Source organism: Palaemon carinicauda, chromosome 45 (assembly GCF_036898095.1).
Source record: "Palaemon carinicauda isolate YSFRI2023 chromosome 45, ASM3689809v2, whole genome shotgun sequence".
Taxonomy (NCBI): domain Eukaryota; kingdom Metazoa; phylum Arthropoda; class Malacostraca; order Decapoda; family Palaemonidae; genus Palaemon; species Palaemon carinicauda.
Window position 1 is genome coordinate 18,220,964 of NC_090769.1, and position 17,362 is coordinate 18,238,325.

A 17,362-nucleotide genomic window follows, 5' to 3' on the forward strand; every position below is an offset into this window, starting at 1 on the left:
AAATAAATGCCACTGAGGCATCTATACTCTTCAATCAAACCTGCTTGAAAGAGGGTCTACTGTACTTCCAGAATAAACAATACTACTTGTAATTCGTATGTGTGCATATCTCGATATCGTTGTGGGACCTGGACATCAGCTGATAAAAACCAGTGATAAAAAAAAAAAACATGTAAAAATTTTTAAAATGCTTCAGACATTGAAAAATAAAATACAAAAATGCTCTCATATAGTATATGACATCCTATGAACCACGAAAATTAAATAATGATATAGCGTGGAGATATTGATAAAATATGACTTAGATTTTTACTGTACTGTATTATGACAGCATAATAAATCCACGGATACTTCCCTTTTTAAGGTCGACATACATCCAGAGTGAGTTATGACATGTCTCTCAGTCCCTATCTCGGTCATAAGTCGAGGACTTTTCAACATAAAGTCTATTGCACTAATACTGGTTTTAGTTTATTGTGGATTGGAAATTGAATTTTTAGAGGAAATTTAAATAGTTTTTGAAATAAGAACAATTTATTAGGCAGACTAATGTATTTAGCAAACACCAGACAGAAAGCATAAACATAATTTTCTTGGCTTGCCATGACATCACGAATAAATGGTTCAAATTTTGTTTTTTACTATGGGTTTACAAATCAATGCTAAAGAACAAGAAAATATTCATAAGAAACTAGTGTTATAAGCGAAAGGAGGTCAATTAGAATGTAAGATAATGATGATGAGGACTGCCATGATGAAAATAGGTAACCAGTAAATGCTGGAAACCCATCCCATGACTTCATAACTCTTGTATTATGCATGATAGTTAAAACTGTAATAAAATTATAAACTATCATGTGTATTTTGATTGACATCTTAAAGGATAATAGAGAAATTAAATGACCATTCAGAGAGAGAGGTCTCTTACCTGGTTGTAAGGGGACTAGCATAGCCTCTTGCTTTGGCTTGAAAGAGCGAGGTGGAGAACACAAAGGTAATGAAGAACTCTCCCTTGGATCATGTGCTGTACACTTTGGGGTGGCTGTGGATGGGATTTTGTGTTGGTCACTCGCTGCTGGGCTGACATGGGGTACCTGGCACTCAAACTTCTATGGGTGACTGCGCGCTGACGGACGATAGCAAGCACCCTCATCGCTGCATGCTGCTGGATGCTCGCGATCTGAGGATGAAACGTGAGCAGGGGCTGGTTTGCGTGCTGCTACAGAAGGTCTAGGCGATGGCACATCATGGATGTGAGTAGGTGGGGGACCCATCATGGACTGCAGATCGCCCTCAGGAAGTCTAGAATGAGAAGAATCCCAAGACGCGTGCCGATAAGCTGGCGAGTAGTCATGCGCTAGAGCGCGCTCACAAGCAGAGGGTTGGTCTCGTTCTGGTCAGCGATGATGAGCAGCTGAGTCATGTGTTGCCTGGGAGTGCACTGGAATGTGCTAGTGAGCAGGAGACTGCTTGCTCGCTGACGCGTGGTGACGATTTGAGGCTGGTTCATGCGCTGACACGCTCCTGGATCTTCAACGAAGATATCTCCCTGGATTGCGAGGGTTGTCTTGGGCACTCCTCCTGTCTGCATCGTAAGGCGAGGGTAGCAAGCACTGGGTGGTGTGGTGCAGTCTGTGCTCTGGTAAAGAAGGCGCAATGGGCTGGATTCCTCTTGGGGAACGGCGAGCGCTCCTGTACTTAGGAACAAGAACCGACTGGGGCGAGAATGGCACACATTAGATTTGAAGGGGGTGAGCAACTGCTACAGGAGAATCATGCTCTGAGGGGCTGGAGAAAGGGGGGGCAAAGCTGGGCGCCATCTTGTATTACCACGTGGTGAAACCACTCCGGGGGGACCGAACCAGCGACCAGGAATGGTGACTCCCAAGAGGAACAGAAACATGCCTCAAACTTTGGCCTCATTCTGCAGGCTGAGCGTACTCAAAACAAAGGGGAGCACTGTTGTTGGTGGCAGGAGCTGTAGCATGCAAAGGTTGAGAACTCGGGTCTGGCATTACAGCGCTGGAAACGGAAGGTGGGAACTCCTTTGGCACAAAATCTTTGGAGCCCTTCGGAGGAGGACCCAACTCCACCCCTAAGAAAGCCTGTGTGCACTTCCTCTCTGCACCCAACTGCAACTACTTGACATGGCCTTCCTTCGACAGGGGACCAGCAATACCAAGGTTAGGCCCAATCTGTAATAAATCATTAATTGAAAAGGACTCCACTGCACAAAAGGGCGGCACTGCTTCACTAGGGGAAGTGGCAGCATCCTTCGAACTTGAGGGTTGTCCTGGAGTTAAATGGTCAACACTCCTACTCAATCAATCCACTGGGGAGAATGAGCAAGAAGGAGCTTTGGGGAGAGATCAAGAGGTAGAAGTAGTCTCAGGTTTCTTCGACTTCAAGGATGACCCAGGAGAAGAATTCCTTTTCGACTTCTTACGCCACCATCCAAATCTCTCCCACTGGAAGGAAGACCACTCCCAACACTCCTCACAGGTGTCATCCAGTACACAAGGTCGTCCTATGCAGGCCTGACATAACGAATGGGGTTGGTCTCGACTGAGGACATGAAGGTGTTGCATTTGTGCCCTTCAGGCCCTGGACATGTCCACATGACAATCGGAAGTCATACTCACACCTGGAAAGAAAAAGCAAAAAAGCAATGTCGAACTGGCAGTCAGCGTGGTAGACAGAGACAAACGTCCCCTGTCAGCCGAGCCAAAATAAAAAGTGGCAACACAACACCGGTGTGTGTGTGTGTGTGTGTGTGTGTGTGTGTGTGTGAGCGGGTTAGCTAGTGCTAACCCCCTTACCCCTGCTAACTAGCTGTGGGGTAAATACACCTCACTTAAAGTCTTATGGCTAGTCTTCCAGCTTCGCCAAAAGTATATCCCAATACAGAGCGAAAGGGTTTGTATTCATTGTCGGAACAAAGATTTATATCAATTACATATAAAGAAAATTGAAAATCATACCTATTGGCAGCATCCAAACATTGGTCCCAGTTCTGTTCAGCCAAATATACTTTCATTTTTTCTATCAAGGGAGCAGCAAATCCAGGATATGCAACTACAAGGAGATTCAAAGTTTCCATGGCTTCAGCGTATGAGCCTCGATTTTCATAATGCTTTGCTTTTCCAAATAGTGCGTCCATGTGTCGGGGAGTTCTGAAAATCAATACAGTACTTACTATATTGAAAAGTTTAATAATTCATATATTTCTATTGTCAGTATCTACAACTTGACAAGCTAGATATGCATACAATATGTTATACAGTACTGAATTACAGTAGAGTATGAATAAAATACAATATAAATTTGAACATTAAATAGCAAACAGATAAGTGAATATTGTAAAATTATACCAACTTACTTTTGAAGGATTGCATCAAAGTACTGCAATGTATTCTTATTCTTGCTGTCTTTCCCAGCCATAAGTTCAACCCATCCTTTGAGCACCAATCCATCCTGATGTTCAGGATCCAACTTCAATAGCCTATCGACATATTCTCTGGCTTTGTCAATTCTCGATGACAACAATAGAAACATACTCGCATAATATAGAGGCTGGAAAAGTTATGATTTAAATAATATAAAATAAAGTACAAACTAATATTTCTAGTGTACTGTTATTTCAATATAACAAATTTTAAAAGTACAGTAATTAGCATTTATTTCCATGAACCTCCCTAATGTTCATATTGCTTTCGTCTCTGGAAGCTTGGTTATATCGACGTTACACATTTAAAAATTGAAAAATTACCCATTATCTGTCCTTCCAATATACTAGGGTCTTTAATAAACAGACTAACAGCATCTACCAACAATAACATGCTGAGTCTATCGCATCGTCTCCTGTAGCATTGTCTTCTTCAGCCTTTGAGTAGACTTGGGAAAATGTTGAAATGGGCTCTAGAGTTTATGTTTATTTAATCTTTTTAGAGGTTTAAAGATGTTTTCTTCAAGATTTCTTAGTAATTGCTCATAGTTGTGCAAAGGATTTTTTTTTTGTGATCATACGAAACATCCTCTTTGGATCTCGTGCCAGAAAACAAAGATGGTAGACTGGATCCTTATATCCATACTCTTACTTAATTAAGTGTCACTAAATAACACCTTATCACTTATGTGTAAAGATGGTAGTCTGAATCATACTAGACCCCTCTCGATAATTCACGTAGAAGAAACTGCTTTCCTTTAGAATGAATGGTTACAAATCAACAAACCTATTCAGTTGCATCACGTTTAAATGGCTGTAATGTACTGTATAGTTTTCTTGCAAGCTTGGCCACAAGCTTGTCACAGGATTTTTTATTGCAAAGTAGATATAGGGAGATAGAACTCCAATTACCAAATCGAGTCTCTTTAAACAAATGTGCATCAGTTTCCGTATAAAGTAAATAAATAATCGAACACAGTTTAGTAAGGTCCTAAGCTTCTGAATCTCATCTTACTCTGTAGGAAAAGAACTTCCGTTCTATTAAATTTCTTATTCCTGATGTAGATGTTAATCTCTGACACCATTGTTTAGTTAGTTCTTTAAGCATGCTGAATAAGATTTTTCATAACTCACTATCCTTTTCATTTACCTTTTCTCACAGTACCACCTTGCACATTATACAAGGTATGCCATTAATTCTAACAGTCATGCTTTCTCCACCATAAGACTCAATACTACACAGTATTCTGGAAGCTTTATTCCAGCTATGATCAGACTGTATAATTATCTTCTTAATCAGGCAGCTGAATCAGTGGAATTTCAGATGTTTAAACCTACAGCAAATGTTTTTATGTTGAACAGATTGACATAAGTCTCTCTTCATAGTTTATATATGATACATCTATTCTAACATTGTTATTGTTCTTAAAATATTTTATATAAATCATTCATTACTTCTCATGTAGTTTATTCATTTCTTTATTTCCTTTCCTCACTGGGCTATTTTTCTCTGTTGGAGCCCTAAGACTTAATGCATCCTTCTGTTCCTAATAGGGTTGTAGAATAGCTAGTACAGTAGTAATAATAATAATAATAATAATAATAATAACAAATAATAATAATAATAACAATAATCAATATATTAACCCTTTTACCCCCGGGCTTTTTGGAAATTTCCAACCCTTAACCCCCAAGGGGTTATTTTTTCCCCAGCACATTTTGGTGTATATTTCTTTTAAATTGCTCTAACAGCCTTAATTTTTGTCAGAGAGGTCAGGTTGGTCTCATTCTCTTGGAAAATGTCTGAATTTTCTCAAAAAATTATCAAAAATATGAATTATGTTATTTTCATTAGTAAAATAAATTTTTGAATATACTTACCCGATGATCATGTAGCTGTCAACTCCGTTGCCCGACAGAAATCTACGGTCGGGATACGCCAGCGATCGCTATCCAGGTGGGGGTGTACACAACAGCGCCATCTGTGAGTAGGTACTCAAGTACTTCTTGTCAACAAGAACTCAATTTTCTCCTCGGTCCACTGGTTCTCTATGGGGAGGAAGGGCGGGTTCTTTAATTCATGATCATCGGGTAAGTATATTCAAAAATTTATTTTACTAATGAAAATAACATTTTTCAATATTAATCTTACCCGATGATCATGTAGCTGATTCACACCCAGGGTGGTGGGTGGAGACCAGCATACATGTTAACAAAGAAGCTAAGTATCCCGTATTTCATTTTATCAGTTATTCAAAATAACAAACATAAAATAAATAAGTACCTGGTAAGGAAGTCGACTTGAACTATTACTCTGCCTTTTTTAAGTACGTCTTCCTTACTGAGCCTAGCGGTCCTCTTAGGATGCTGAACGACTCCTAGGTGCTGAAGTATAAAGGGCTGCAACCCATACTAAAGGACCTCATCACAACCTCTAACCTAGGCGCTTCTCAAGAAAGAATTTGACCACCCGCCAAATCAAAAGGATGCGGAAGGCTTCTTAGCCGACCGTACAACCCAAAGAACAACAATAAAAAGTATTCAAGAGAAAGGTTAAAAAGGTTATGGGATTATGGGAATGTAGTGGCTGAGCCCTCACCTACTACTGCACTCGCTGCTACGAATGGTCCCAGGGTGTAGCAGTTCTCGTAAAGAGACTGGACATCTTTGAGATAGAATGATGCGAACACTGACTTGCTTCTCCAATAGGTTGCATCCATAACACTCTGCAGAGAACGGTTCTGTTTGAAGGCCACTGAAGTAGCCACAGCTCTCACTTCATGTGTCCTTACCTTCAGCAAAGCAAGGTCTTCTTCCTTCAGATGAGAATGTGCTTCTCTAATCAGAAGCCTGATGTAGTAAGAAACTGCGTTCTTAGACATCGGAAGAGAAGGCTTCTTGATAGCACACCATAAAGCTTCTGATTGTCCTCGTAATGGCTTTGACCTTCTTAGATAGTACCTAAGAGCTCTAACTGGGCAAAGTACTCTCTCTAGTTCGTTCCCCACCAAGTTGGACAGGCTTGGGATCTCGAACGACTTAGGCCAAGGACATGAAGGAAGCTCGTTTTTAGCCAAAAAACCGAGCTGCAAGGAACATGTAGCCGTTTCAGATGTGAAACCTATGTTCCTGCTGAAGGCGTGGATCTCACTTACTCTTTTAGCTGTTGCTAAGCACACGAGGAAAAGAGTTTTTAATGTGAGGTCCTTAAAAGAGGCTGATTGGAGCGGTTCAAATCTTGATGACATAGGAACCTTAAAACCACGTCTAGATTCCAGCCTGGAGTGGACAACCGACGTTCCTTTGAGGTCTCAAAAGACCTAAGGAGGTCCTGTAGATCTTTGTTGGTGGAAAGATCCAAGCCTCTGTGGCGGAAAACCGCTGCCAACATACTTCTGTAACCCTTGATCGTAGGAGCTGATAGGGATCTTACGTTCCTTAGATGTAACAGGAAGTCAGCAATCTGGGTTACAGTGGTACTGGTTGAGGAAACTGCATTGGCCTTGCACCAGCTTCGGAAGACTTCCCATTTAGACTGATAGACTCTGAGAGTGGATGTCCTCCTTGCTCTGGCAATCGCTCTGGCTGCCTCCTTCGAAAAGCCTCTAGCTCTTGAGTGTCTTTCGATAGTCTGAAGGCAGTCAGACGAAGAGCGTGGAGGTTTGGGTGTACCTTCTTTACGTGAGGTTGACGCAGAAGGTCCACTCTTAGAGGAAGAGTCCTGGGAATTGACTAGCCATTGCAGTACCTCGGTGAACCATTCTCTCGCGGGCCAGAGGGGAGCAACCAACGTCAGCCGTGTCCCTTTGTGAGAGGCGAACTTCTGAAGTACCCTGTTGACAATCTTGAACGGCGGGAACACATACAGGTCGAGATGGGACCAATCCAGCAGAAAGGCATCCACGTGAACTGCTGCTGGGTCTGGAATCGGAGAACAATACAACGGGAGCCTCTTGGTCATCGAGGTAGCGAATAGATCTATGGTTGGCTGACCCCACCGGGCCCATAGTCTGCTGCAAACATTCTTGTGAAGGGTCCACTCTGTGGGGATGACCTGACCCTTCCAGCTGAGGCGATCTGCCATGACATTCATATCGCCCTGAATGAACCTCGTTACCAGCGTGAGCTTTCGATCTTTTGACCAAATGAGGAGGTCCCTTGCGATCTCGAACAACTTCCTCGATTGAGTCCCTCCCTGCTTGGAGATGTAAGCCAAGGCTGTGGTGTTGTCGGAGTTCACCTCCACCACCTTGTTTAGCTGGAGGGACTTGAAGTTTATCAAGGCCAGATGAACCGCCAACAACTCCTTGCAATTGATGTGAAGTGTCCTTTGCTCCTGATTCCACGTGCCCGAGCATTCCTGTCCGTCCAGTGTCGCACCCCAGCCCCTGTCCGATGCGTCCGAGAAGAGACGGTGGTCGGGGGTCTGAACAGCCAATGGTAGACCTTCCTTGAGAAGAATGCTGTTCTTCCACCACGTTAGAGTAGACCTCATCTCTTCGGAAACAGGAACTGAGACCGTCTCTAGCGTCATGTCCTTTATCCAGTGAGCAGCTAGATGATACTGAAGGGGGCGGAGGTGGAGTCTCCCTAACTCGATGAACAGGGCCAGCGATGAAAGTGTCCCTGTTAGACTCATCCACTGCCTGACTGAGCATCGGTTCCTTCTCAGCATGCTCTGGATGCATTCTAGGGCTTGATTGATCCTTGGGGCCGACGGAAAAGCCCGAAAAGCTCGACTCTGAATCTCCATACCCAGGTAGACAATGGTCTGGGATGGGACGAGCTGGGACTTCTCTAAATTGACCAGGAGGCCCAGTTCCTTGGTCAGATCCATAGTCCATCTGAGATTCTCCAGACAGCGACGACTTGTGGGAGCTCTTAAAAGCCAGTCGTCTAAATAGAGGGAGGCTCTGATGTCTGCCAAGTGAAGGAATTTTGCAATATTCCTCATCAGTCTGGTAAACACAAGAGGTGCCGTGCTTAGGCCAAAGCACAGGGCTTGGAACTGGTACACAACCTTTCCAAAGACGAACCTTAGGAAAGGTTGGGAGTCTGGATGGATGGGGACGTGAAAGTACGCGTCTTTCAGGTCTAACGAGACCATCCAGTCCTCCTGCCTGACCGCTGCTAAGACCGACTTCGTCTTCTCATCGTGAACGTCTGCTTGGTGACAAAAGCATTGAGAGCACTGACGTCCAGCACCGGTCTCCAACCTCCTGTCTTCTTGGCTACCAGGAAGAGACGGTTGTAAAAGCCCGGGGATTGATGATCCCGGACTATGACCACCGCTTCCTTTTGTAGCAAGAGCGACACCTCTTGTTGCAACGCTAGCCTCTTGTCCTTCTCCTTGTAGTTGGGAGAGAGGTTGATGGGAGACGTAGCTAGAGGGGGACTGCGGCAGAACGGAATTCTGTATCCCTCCCTTAGCCACTTCACAGACTGAGCGTCTGCACCTCTGCTCTCCCAAGCTTGCCAGAAGGTCTTGAGTCTGGCTCCTACTGCTGTTTGGAGAGGAAGGCAGTCAAAACTTGCCTTTTGCGGACTTGGAACCCTTCTTGGACTTGCCAAGGTGACTGTCTGCACGGGTACCTCCTCTGCTGGAGGCTCTGCCACGAAAGGGCGGGATGAACCTAGAAGCAGGAGTGTCAACTGCTGCAGGGCGGAAGGGTCTAGGCACGGAAGGTAAGGTTTTAGCCTTACGTGCAGAAGATGCCATAAGATCATGAGTATCCTTCTGGATAAGTGAGGCAGCCATCCCCTTAATCAGCTCCTCCGGAAACAGACACTTGGAGAGAGGAGCAAACAACAACTCTGACTTCTGGCAAGGAGTGATACCAGCTGATAAGAAGGAGCAAAGATGTTCTCTCTTCTTAAGGACTCCTGATACATACGAAGCCGCAAGTTCACCAGACCCATCCCGAATTGCTTTGTCCATGCTAGACATGATCAGCATGGCCGAGTCCTTATCTGAAGGGGAAGTCTTCCTGCTTAAGGCTCCCAAACACCAATCGAGGAAGTTGAATATCTCGAAGGCACGAAAGACTCCCTTCAACAGATGATCTAAATCGGAAAAGGACCAGCAGATCTTCGAACGTCTCATAGCCAACCTGCGGGGAGAGTCAACCAGACTTGAGAAGTCGGCCTGGGCAGAGGCAGGAACCCCCAAGCCGGGTTCCTCTCCCGTGGCATACCAGACGCTCGACTTAGAAGCAAGCTTGGGAGGCAGAAAGACGAAAGAAGTCCTTCCCAGTTGCTTCTTGGAATGCAACCAGTCCCCCATAACCCTCAAAGCTCTCTTAGAAGATCTGGCGAGAACAAGCTTGGTGAAGGCAGGCGCAGCAGACTGCATGCCCAGAGCAAACTCGGAGGGAGGAGAACGAGGGGTTGCAGACACAAACTGCTCAGGATACAAGTCCCTGAACAAGGCAAGGACTTTACGAAAGTCTAAGGAGGGAGGCGTAGACTTGGGCCCTTCAAAATCAGAGTGAGGCTCATCCAGATGTGCAGCTTCATCATCCGATACACCATCATCCGAAAGCTGAGTTGTAAGTGGCAAAGGCAGAGCAGAAAGCTGAACGGCTGAATCCGGCAGTACGGGTGCATGCGTACCTGCGGATCCAACATCATGCCGCTGCTGGTCGGTCTGCGAGCTGGCAACAACAAAAGCAGAGGGCTGGTGTGTGGGAGGGGCTGCGGTGGGTATGCAGAGCATGCTGTAAGGTATGCGGCTCATGCTGCATGGTATGCGGAGCATGCTGTAAGGTATGCAGAGCATGCTGCATGGGCTGAGGAGAATGCCGCATAGTGCTGGAACCCGGCAACTCCTGATGCGGCAGCTCACGCATGTTAGCAGATGGTGCAGCAAGAACATGCGTCTGGCAAGGAGGACTGCGCATCGGTGGAGGAGCTCTCACAGGTGGAGTGTGGGAGCAGGCAGCCGCAGTATCTGCTGAGCGCACAACCTCGGCGGGTTGTAGGTTAACAGGAGAGGTGTTAACCTTTTCGGCATGATACTCCTGCATGAATGCCGCAAGCTGAGACTGCATAGTCTGCAGCATGGACCACTTAGGGTCTACTGTGGTTGGAGCAACAACAGACAGAGCAGTAGCCTGTTGAGGGACCACTCTACCTCTCTTGGGAGGTGTGCAGTCATCAGATGACTGCGGCGAGTCCGAACTGACCCAGTGGCTACACCTGGGCCGTTGGACTCGCTCGGAAGGGACCTTACGTTTGAGCGGTCGTGAGACCTTGGTCCACCGTTTCCTCCTGGAAACTTCTTCCACAGACGAGGAATGTAAGGGCTCATTCGTCTGTATGTGGATGGGACGATCCTTAACAGATATGTCCGCAACCACTGAGGATACATCTGTGCGCCGATCAAGGCCTGCCGAACCCTTTGGTCCTTCGACATTGCTTCTCCCCTGGGCTTGGGAGCTTGCAAGAGGTCCCGGACTGGGAGGACGACTGGCACGCACAGATGTACCCTCATGCGCAACACTGACACTAACACTTTGCACATCACTAGCACTAACACTTCCCACTGCACTCTTCGCTTTCAGCTCTCTGACATCTGCCAAGAGCTGATTACGGTCATTAACCAATGACTCCACCTTGTCACCGAGAGCCTGAATGGCACGCAACATATCAGCCATTGCAGGCTGAGCACTCGTAGCAGGTTCGGGAGTCACCACCACAGGGGAAGGAAAAGGTTGAGGGGCATGGGGAGAGGAAAAATCCACAGAGCGAGAAGAACTCCTCCTATCTCTCTCCTTCTCTAACCTACGTGCATATCTAAGGAAGTCGTTAAAATCGAATTCCGAAAGCCCAGCACATTCCCCACATCGATCTTCCAATTGACAGGATTTACCCCTACAATTGGAACATACGGTGTGAGGATCTATAGAGGCCTTCGGAAGACGCCTAGTACAAGTCCTAACGCTACACTGCCTGTACTTAGGAACTTGGGACTGGTCAGACATCTTGAATTTAGAAGTACAGTAGTCAAGGGGGGATTCCAAAATCTAGCAAAGTTCGTTAACAAATAAACCAAATTAATTCCAAAAGCTTGCTAAGCTAAGGATAAAGCTTCCTGAATAGCGAAGGCTAAACTTTAGAGCAAATACATCACCAAATCGTGAACAATAACTCCAAAATCAACAGCGTATCCAAGTAGGTCTTGCCGGCGGCACGACAGAGGAAAAATTGAGTTCTTGTTGACAAGAAGTACTTGAGTACCTACTCACAGATGGCGCTCTTGTGTACACCCCCACCTGGATAGCGATCGCTGGCGTATCCCGACCGTAGATTTCTGTCGGGCAACGGAGTTGACAGCTACATGATCATCGGGTAAGATTAATATTGAAAAAAAATAATTTTTATAGCATTTTTTTGCAAGGACGTACTGGTACGTCCATGGGGGTAAAGGGATGGCTTTTGTGAAACGTACCAGTACGTCCTTTGGGGGTAAAAGGGTTAAATAGAAAATTAAATTATAGAGGAAAAACCAGGATAAGGTTTGATTTTTATTCTTATTCCGAGTTGTCAGTAAAGACTGCTTTTTAGACGGTTCACTCTTCTCAATTTTTTTATACAGTAGTTTGTTTCGGCTAAGATTATACATTTTTATCTCAAATACAAAGAAAGGCTGGTAATTCCAATTCCCTATTAGTGTGAAAGCCTTCTGCCCTGCAAAGACGGATCAACTGCCCAATTTAGTTATGGATTACGATCTGTTCTCTGCCCTTAAACCCATCAGCAAATAAGCTCCATAATACTTTAAGAAATACATTTATGAATTCTTTTAGATCTTTTGACATATGTGGTTAGAAATGTATATATAATTATATTGAGGGTTTTAACATCAAATGATTAATCTATTTATCTGTTTAAATTAATGTTGCCAGTTACCTAAATGAGGTTGGGTCCAGATACTGCAATAAGTTTGATAATTATTATTATTTCTAGATATGAAAATACTGAATTGGTAATTCGGGTTAATATGAAATTACTTTCAGGTTCACACTGCCTGGTGTCTGGTACGTCTAATGGAATCCTGAATTATTGACTGACTAATGAAGAGCATATTACAGAGTTATTAAAAACTATCAACTACCCAGACTATAAATATAGTTTCAATTATTTTTATTTCTTTTCAGTTAAAGGTCAGGTGAAGTTAGGAATGAGAGCACGGTAAACCCATGACTGTTCCCTTTGGCACGAGAACAGGGAAGAATCAAAGTCAGTCATGTAGCATGGATTGAATCAAAGAAAATTATTCCCATTTTTTATCAAGTAGGGATGCTGGGAAAAGCTTTGGCCCAATTCATGGATGCTGGCTCTAGTCATAGAAAGTTCCAAGATTCCTCTATCCTCCAGTCTTCACTTGTCCAGGGGAAGCACTCCAATATTCAGCTCATCTAGAAAATAAAACTAAGGTACTAATTTTCAATCTAGAGGTGGTAAAACTGTTAGTAGAAGATGTGATACAAGAGGTTTTGAACCTTTTCACACAGGTTTTCCCTAAAGTGCCGGGGGTTGTAAATCAGTTCTGGATGTCTCAAATCTCAAAAGTTTACAATTCTAACAAAATTTTCTATGGAAACACCCTCAATGTTTTCAATAGACCTAACAGATGCATATTTTCACATTTCTATCCATCTTAATTAAAAGAATTCTTTTGGTTTGTCTGAGGTTTCAAGATTTTGGTCTCAGGATGGTCTCTTAAGTGTTCACCAAGAAGATGGCCCCCATTTCCCAAGCTAAGAATCCTCTCATACCTAGCCACTGTTTTATATATATATATATATATATATATATATATATATATATATATATATATATATATATATATATATATATATATATATATATATATATATATATATATATATATATATATATATATATATATATATATGTATTGGAAAGGAGGCAGTTTCAACAAGTATAGTTGCTCAGGATTTTAAGGAAGTTGGGGTTTCTGGTTAAGGCACCTCTTTACATTCTGAGCTGGCACCAGAAGAAACTTTTACACACGTAAAAGTTTCTTCTGGTGCCAGCTCAGAATTTTTTATTTAGAAATGGTAATACCAGTTCCTTTTTGGGTTTTTCTGTGGGAAAAAAAGGATTTAATTTTTCCTTCTACTATTAGAAGTTCAAAGGAGGAAGTCTGTCAGTTAGGATGTAGAGAATATTTTAACCCTTTTACCCCCAAAGGACGTACTGGTACGTTTGACAAAACTCATCCCTTTACCCCCATGGACGTACCGGTACGTCCTTGCAAAAAAAATGCTATAAAAAAATTTTTTTTCATATTTTTGATAATTTTTTGAGAAAATTCAGGCATTTTCCAAGAGAATGAGACCAACCTGACCTCTCTATGACAAATAATTAAGCCTGATAGAGCAATTTAAAAAAAATATACTGCAAAATGTGCTGGGGAAAAAATAACCCCTTGGGGGTTAAGGGTTGGAAATTTCCAGAGAGCCTGGGGGTAAAAGGGTTAAAGAGCCCGTTGCCTTTAGAAAACCTTGTTTGGAGAGTTGCCTTAACCTGAAACCTTTTCATTTTCTTCTCACTCTAAATTGGAACAAGATTTTTAAGCTACAGGTCGCAAGCAATCTCAGACTCCTAAGGAGAAGTGATCCTGTCTCCTCCAAAACTGCATCCCTGAAGAATGACCTCCTGGGCCCAGTGTTCACCAAGCAGGAACATAATCAAAGGACCATTAACGCATAAAAGTTACCCAAAGGTTCTAAACTGCGGTCAAATCCATATGATTAATAATCACAAAAACACACACACAAGGCTCGAAAGAGGATGGAATTTTTAAAGAAAATTTCAAAGATTATGTCCAAAGCAAAAAGTGCCAGAGTTTCCAGCAGAGAGGAACAAGTGTAATCTCTGATGGCTGGAATCAAATTGCGGTTACAGTAAGCTACAGGGGAGCTTGTCACCTTGCCAATATTGGCAGGGTGACTAACTGCCAGTTGTTTACACCTCGTTACAATTTTTAACTGTCGCATTTCAACTTTGCTATTATGCTTCTCCTATAGCAAAGAACAACGGATTGTATTTGTGTAGGAACAAATGTTTGATTCATTACCACAAGTAAGACATTTTATATATTACTCAGATGCTATATTATGGCATTTTCAAGCTTAGCTCCAATGGACAAGAGAATTGTATCTAATACTTTAAGATTGTACACAGGGACTGCACCTTTTTTTAATACTAATATTATCAATATTTTTTAAATACATACTATTTCAGAGGCCCGCTTTCTCTCTTCCTTTAATTTTGCATCTAACTGGGCAACAGCTTCTTTATCGACAACTTGGCATCGTCGATGGGCATATATCAGAGCCAGCAAAGCCCCTAACATTACATCTCTTTCATTCTGTAATATTTGAACAGAAGTTATATCATCTGAATAACATAGCTATAACAACAATAATAATTTTACAATAATACAGCATGTGCTATAAACAATAACTTTTCAGGTAACAGAATATGAAATTACAGTACAGTACACTGATCATGCAAAGTCTATTCCTTATAAACAAAATGTAGTTCAGTTACTAATTAACTGAAAATATAAGTAATATTTTTTTTAACTCCAGATAAAATGAATACGCAAATCTGTCATTTCTAAAGTTTCTATTCCCTTTTAACATGTTATTTTCATTAGTAAAATAAATTTTTGAATATACTTACCCGATAATCATGTAGCTGTCAACTCTGTTGCCCGACAGAATTCTATGGAGGGATACGCCAGCTATCACAATACTAGAAGGGGGTGTTCTTACCAGCGCCACCTGTGGCCAGGTACTCAAGTACTTCTTGTTGACACCTCCTCAATTATTCCTCGGTCCCACTGGTTCTCTATGGGGAGGAAGGGAGGGTCAATTAAATCATGATTATCGGGTAAGTATATTCAAAAATTTATTTTACTAATGAAAATAACATTTTTCAATATTAAACTTACCCGATAATCATGTAGCTGATTCACACCCAGGGGGGTGGGTGAAAACCAGTGTACAAGATTAAAGGATAGCTAAGTATCCCATATTTCATATAACAGTTATCTCAAATAACAATGAAATAATAAGTACCTGGTAAGGAAGTCGAATTGAACCGTTACTCTGTCTCTTTTTTAAGTTCGTCTTCCTTACTGAGCGCAGCGTTCCTCTTGGAGGCTGAATCAACCCAAAGGTGCTAAAGTATACAGGGCTGCAACCCATACTAAAGGACCTCATCACAACCTTTAACCTCGGCGCTTCTCAAGAAAGAATTGACCACCCGCCAAATCAACAAGGATGTGGAAGGCTTCTTAGCCGACCGAACAACCCATAAAAAGTATTCAAGAGAAAGGTTAAAAAGTTATGGAATTATGGGAATGTAGTGGCTGAGCCCTCGCCTACTACTGCATTCGTTGCTACGAATGGACCCAGGGTGTAGCAGTACTCGTAAAGAGACTGGACATCTTTGAGATAGAATGATGCGAACACTGACTTGCTTCTCCAATAGGTTGCATCCATAACACTCTGCAGAGAACGGTTCTGTTTGAAGGCCACTGAAGTAGCCACAGCTCTCACTTCATGTGTCCTTACCTTCAGCAAAGCAAGGTCTTCTTCCTTCAGATGAGAATTTGCTTCTCTAATCAGAAGCCTGATGTAGTAAGAAACTGAGTTCTTAGACATTGGTAGAGAAGGCTTCTTGATAGCACACCATAAGGCTTCTGATTGTCCTCGTAATGGTTTTGACCTTCTTAAATAGTACTTAAGAGCTCTAACAGGGCAAAGTACTCTCTCTAGTTCGTTCCCCACCAAGTTGGACAGGCTTGGGATCTCGAACGACTTAGGGCAAGGACGGGAAGGAAGCTCGTTTTAGCCAAAAAAACCGAGCCGCAAGGAACATGTAGCCGTTTCAGATGTGAAACCTATGTTCCTGCTGAAGGCGTGGATCTCACTTACTCTTTTACCTGTTGCTAAGCACACGAGGAAAAGAGTTTCTAATGTGAGGTCCTTAAAAGAGGCTGATTGGAACGGTTCAAATCCTGATGACATTAGGAACCTTAGGACCACGTCTAGATTCCAGCCTGGAGTGGACAACCGACGTTCCTTTGAGGTCTCAAAAGACCTAAGGAGGTCCTGTAGATCTTTGTTGGAGGAAAGATCCAAGCCTCTGTGGCGGAAAACCGCTGCCAACATACTTCTGTAACCCTTGATCGTAGGAGCTGATAGGGATTTTACGTTCCTTAGATGTAACAGGAAGTCAGCAATCTGGGTTACAGTGGTACTGGTTGAGGAAAACTGCATTGGCCTTGCACCAGCTTCGGAAGACTTCCCATTAAGACTGATAGACTCTGAGAGTGGATGTCGTCCTTGCTCTGGCAATCGTTCTGGCTGCCTCCTTCGAAAAGCCTCTAGTTCTTGAGAGACTTTCGATAGTCTGAAGGCAGTCAGACGAAGAGCGTGGAGGTTTGGGTGTACCTTCTTTACGTGAGGTTGACACAGAAGGTCCACTCTAGGAGGAAGAGTCCTGGGAACGTCGACCAGCCATTGCAGTACCTCGGTGAACCCTTCTCTCGCGGGTCAGAGGGGAGCAACCAACGTCAACCGTGTCCCTTTGTGAGAGGCGAACTTCTGAAGTACCCTGTTGACAATCTTGAATGGCGGGAATGTATACAGGTTGAGATGGGACCAATCCAGCAGAAAGGCATCCACGCGAACTGCTGCTGGGTCTGGAATCGGAGAACAATACAAGAGGAGCTTCTTGGTCATCGAGGTAGCGAATAGAACTATGGTTGGCAGACCCCACAGGGCCCAAAGTCTGCTGCAAACATTCTTGTGAAGGGTCCACTCTGTGGGGAAGACCTGACCCTTACGGCTGAGGCGATCTGCCATGACATTC

The 17,362-nt window shown here is 43.3% G+C and overlaps 1 protein-coding gene across 1 annotated transcript in view; it reads right to left on the reverse strand.

Annotated features, from left to right (window-relative positions):
- Positions 1-17,362, reverse strand: part of LOC137634814 (tetratricopeptide repeat protein 21B-like) — a 100,968-nt gene that overhangs the window by 71,051 nt on the left and 12,555 nt on the right. The window contains exons 3-5 of the mRNA XM_068367364.1: positions 14,712-14,846; positions 3,380-3,573; positions 2,982-3,173 (exon numbers count right to left, since the gene is read on the reverse strand). Coding sequence (XP_068223465.1) covers positions 2,982-3,173; positions 3,380-3,573; positions 14,712-14,846 — 521 coding nt within the window. The remainder of the gene's footprint in view (positions 1-2,981; positions 3,174-3,379; positions 3,574-14,711; positions 14,847-17,362) is intronic.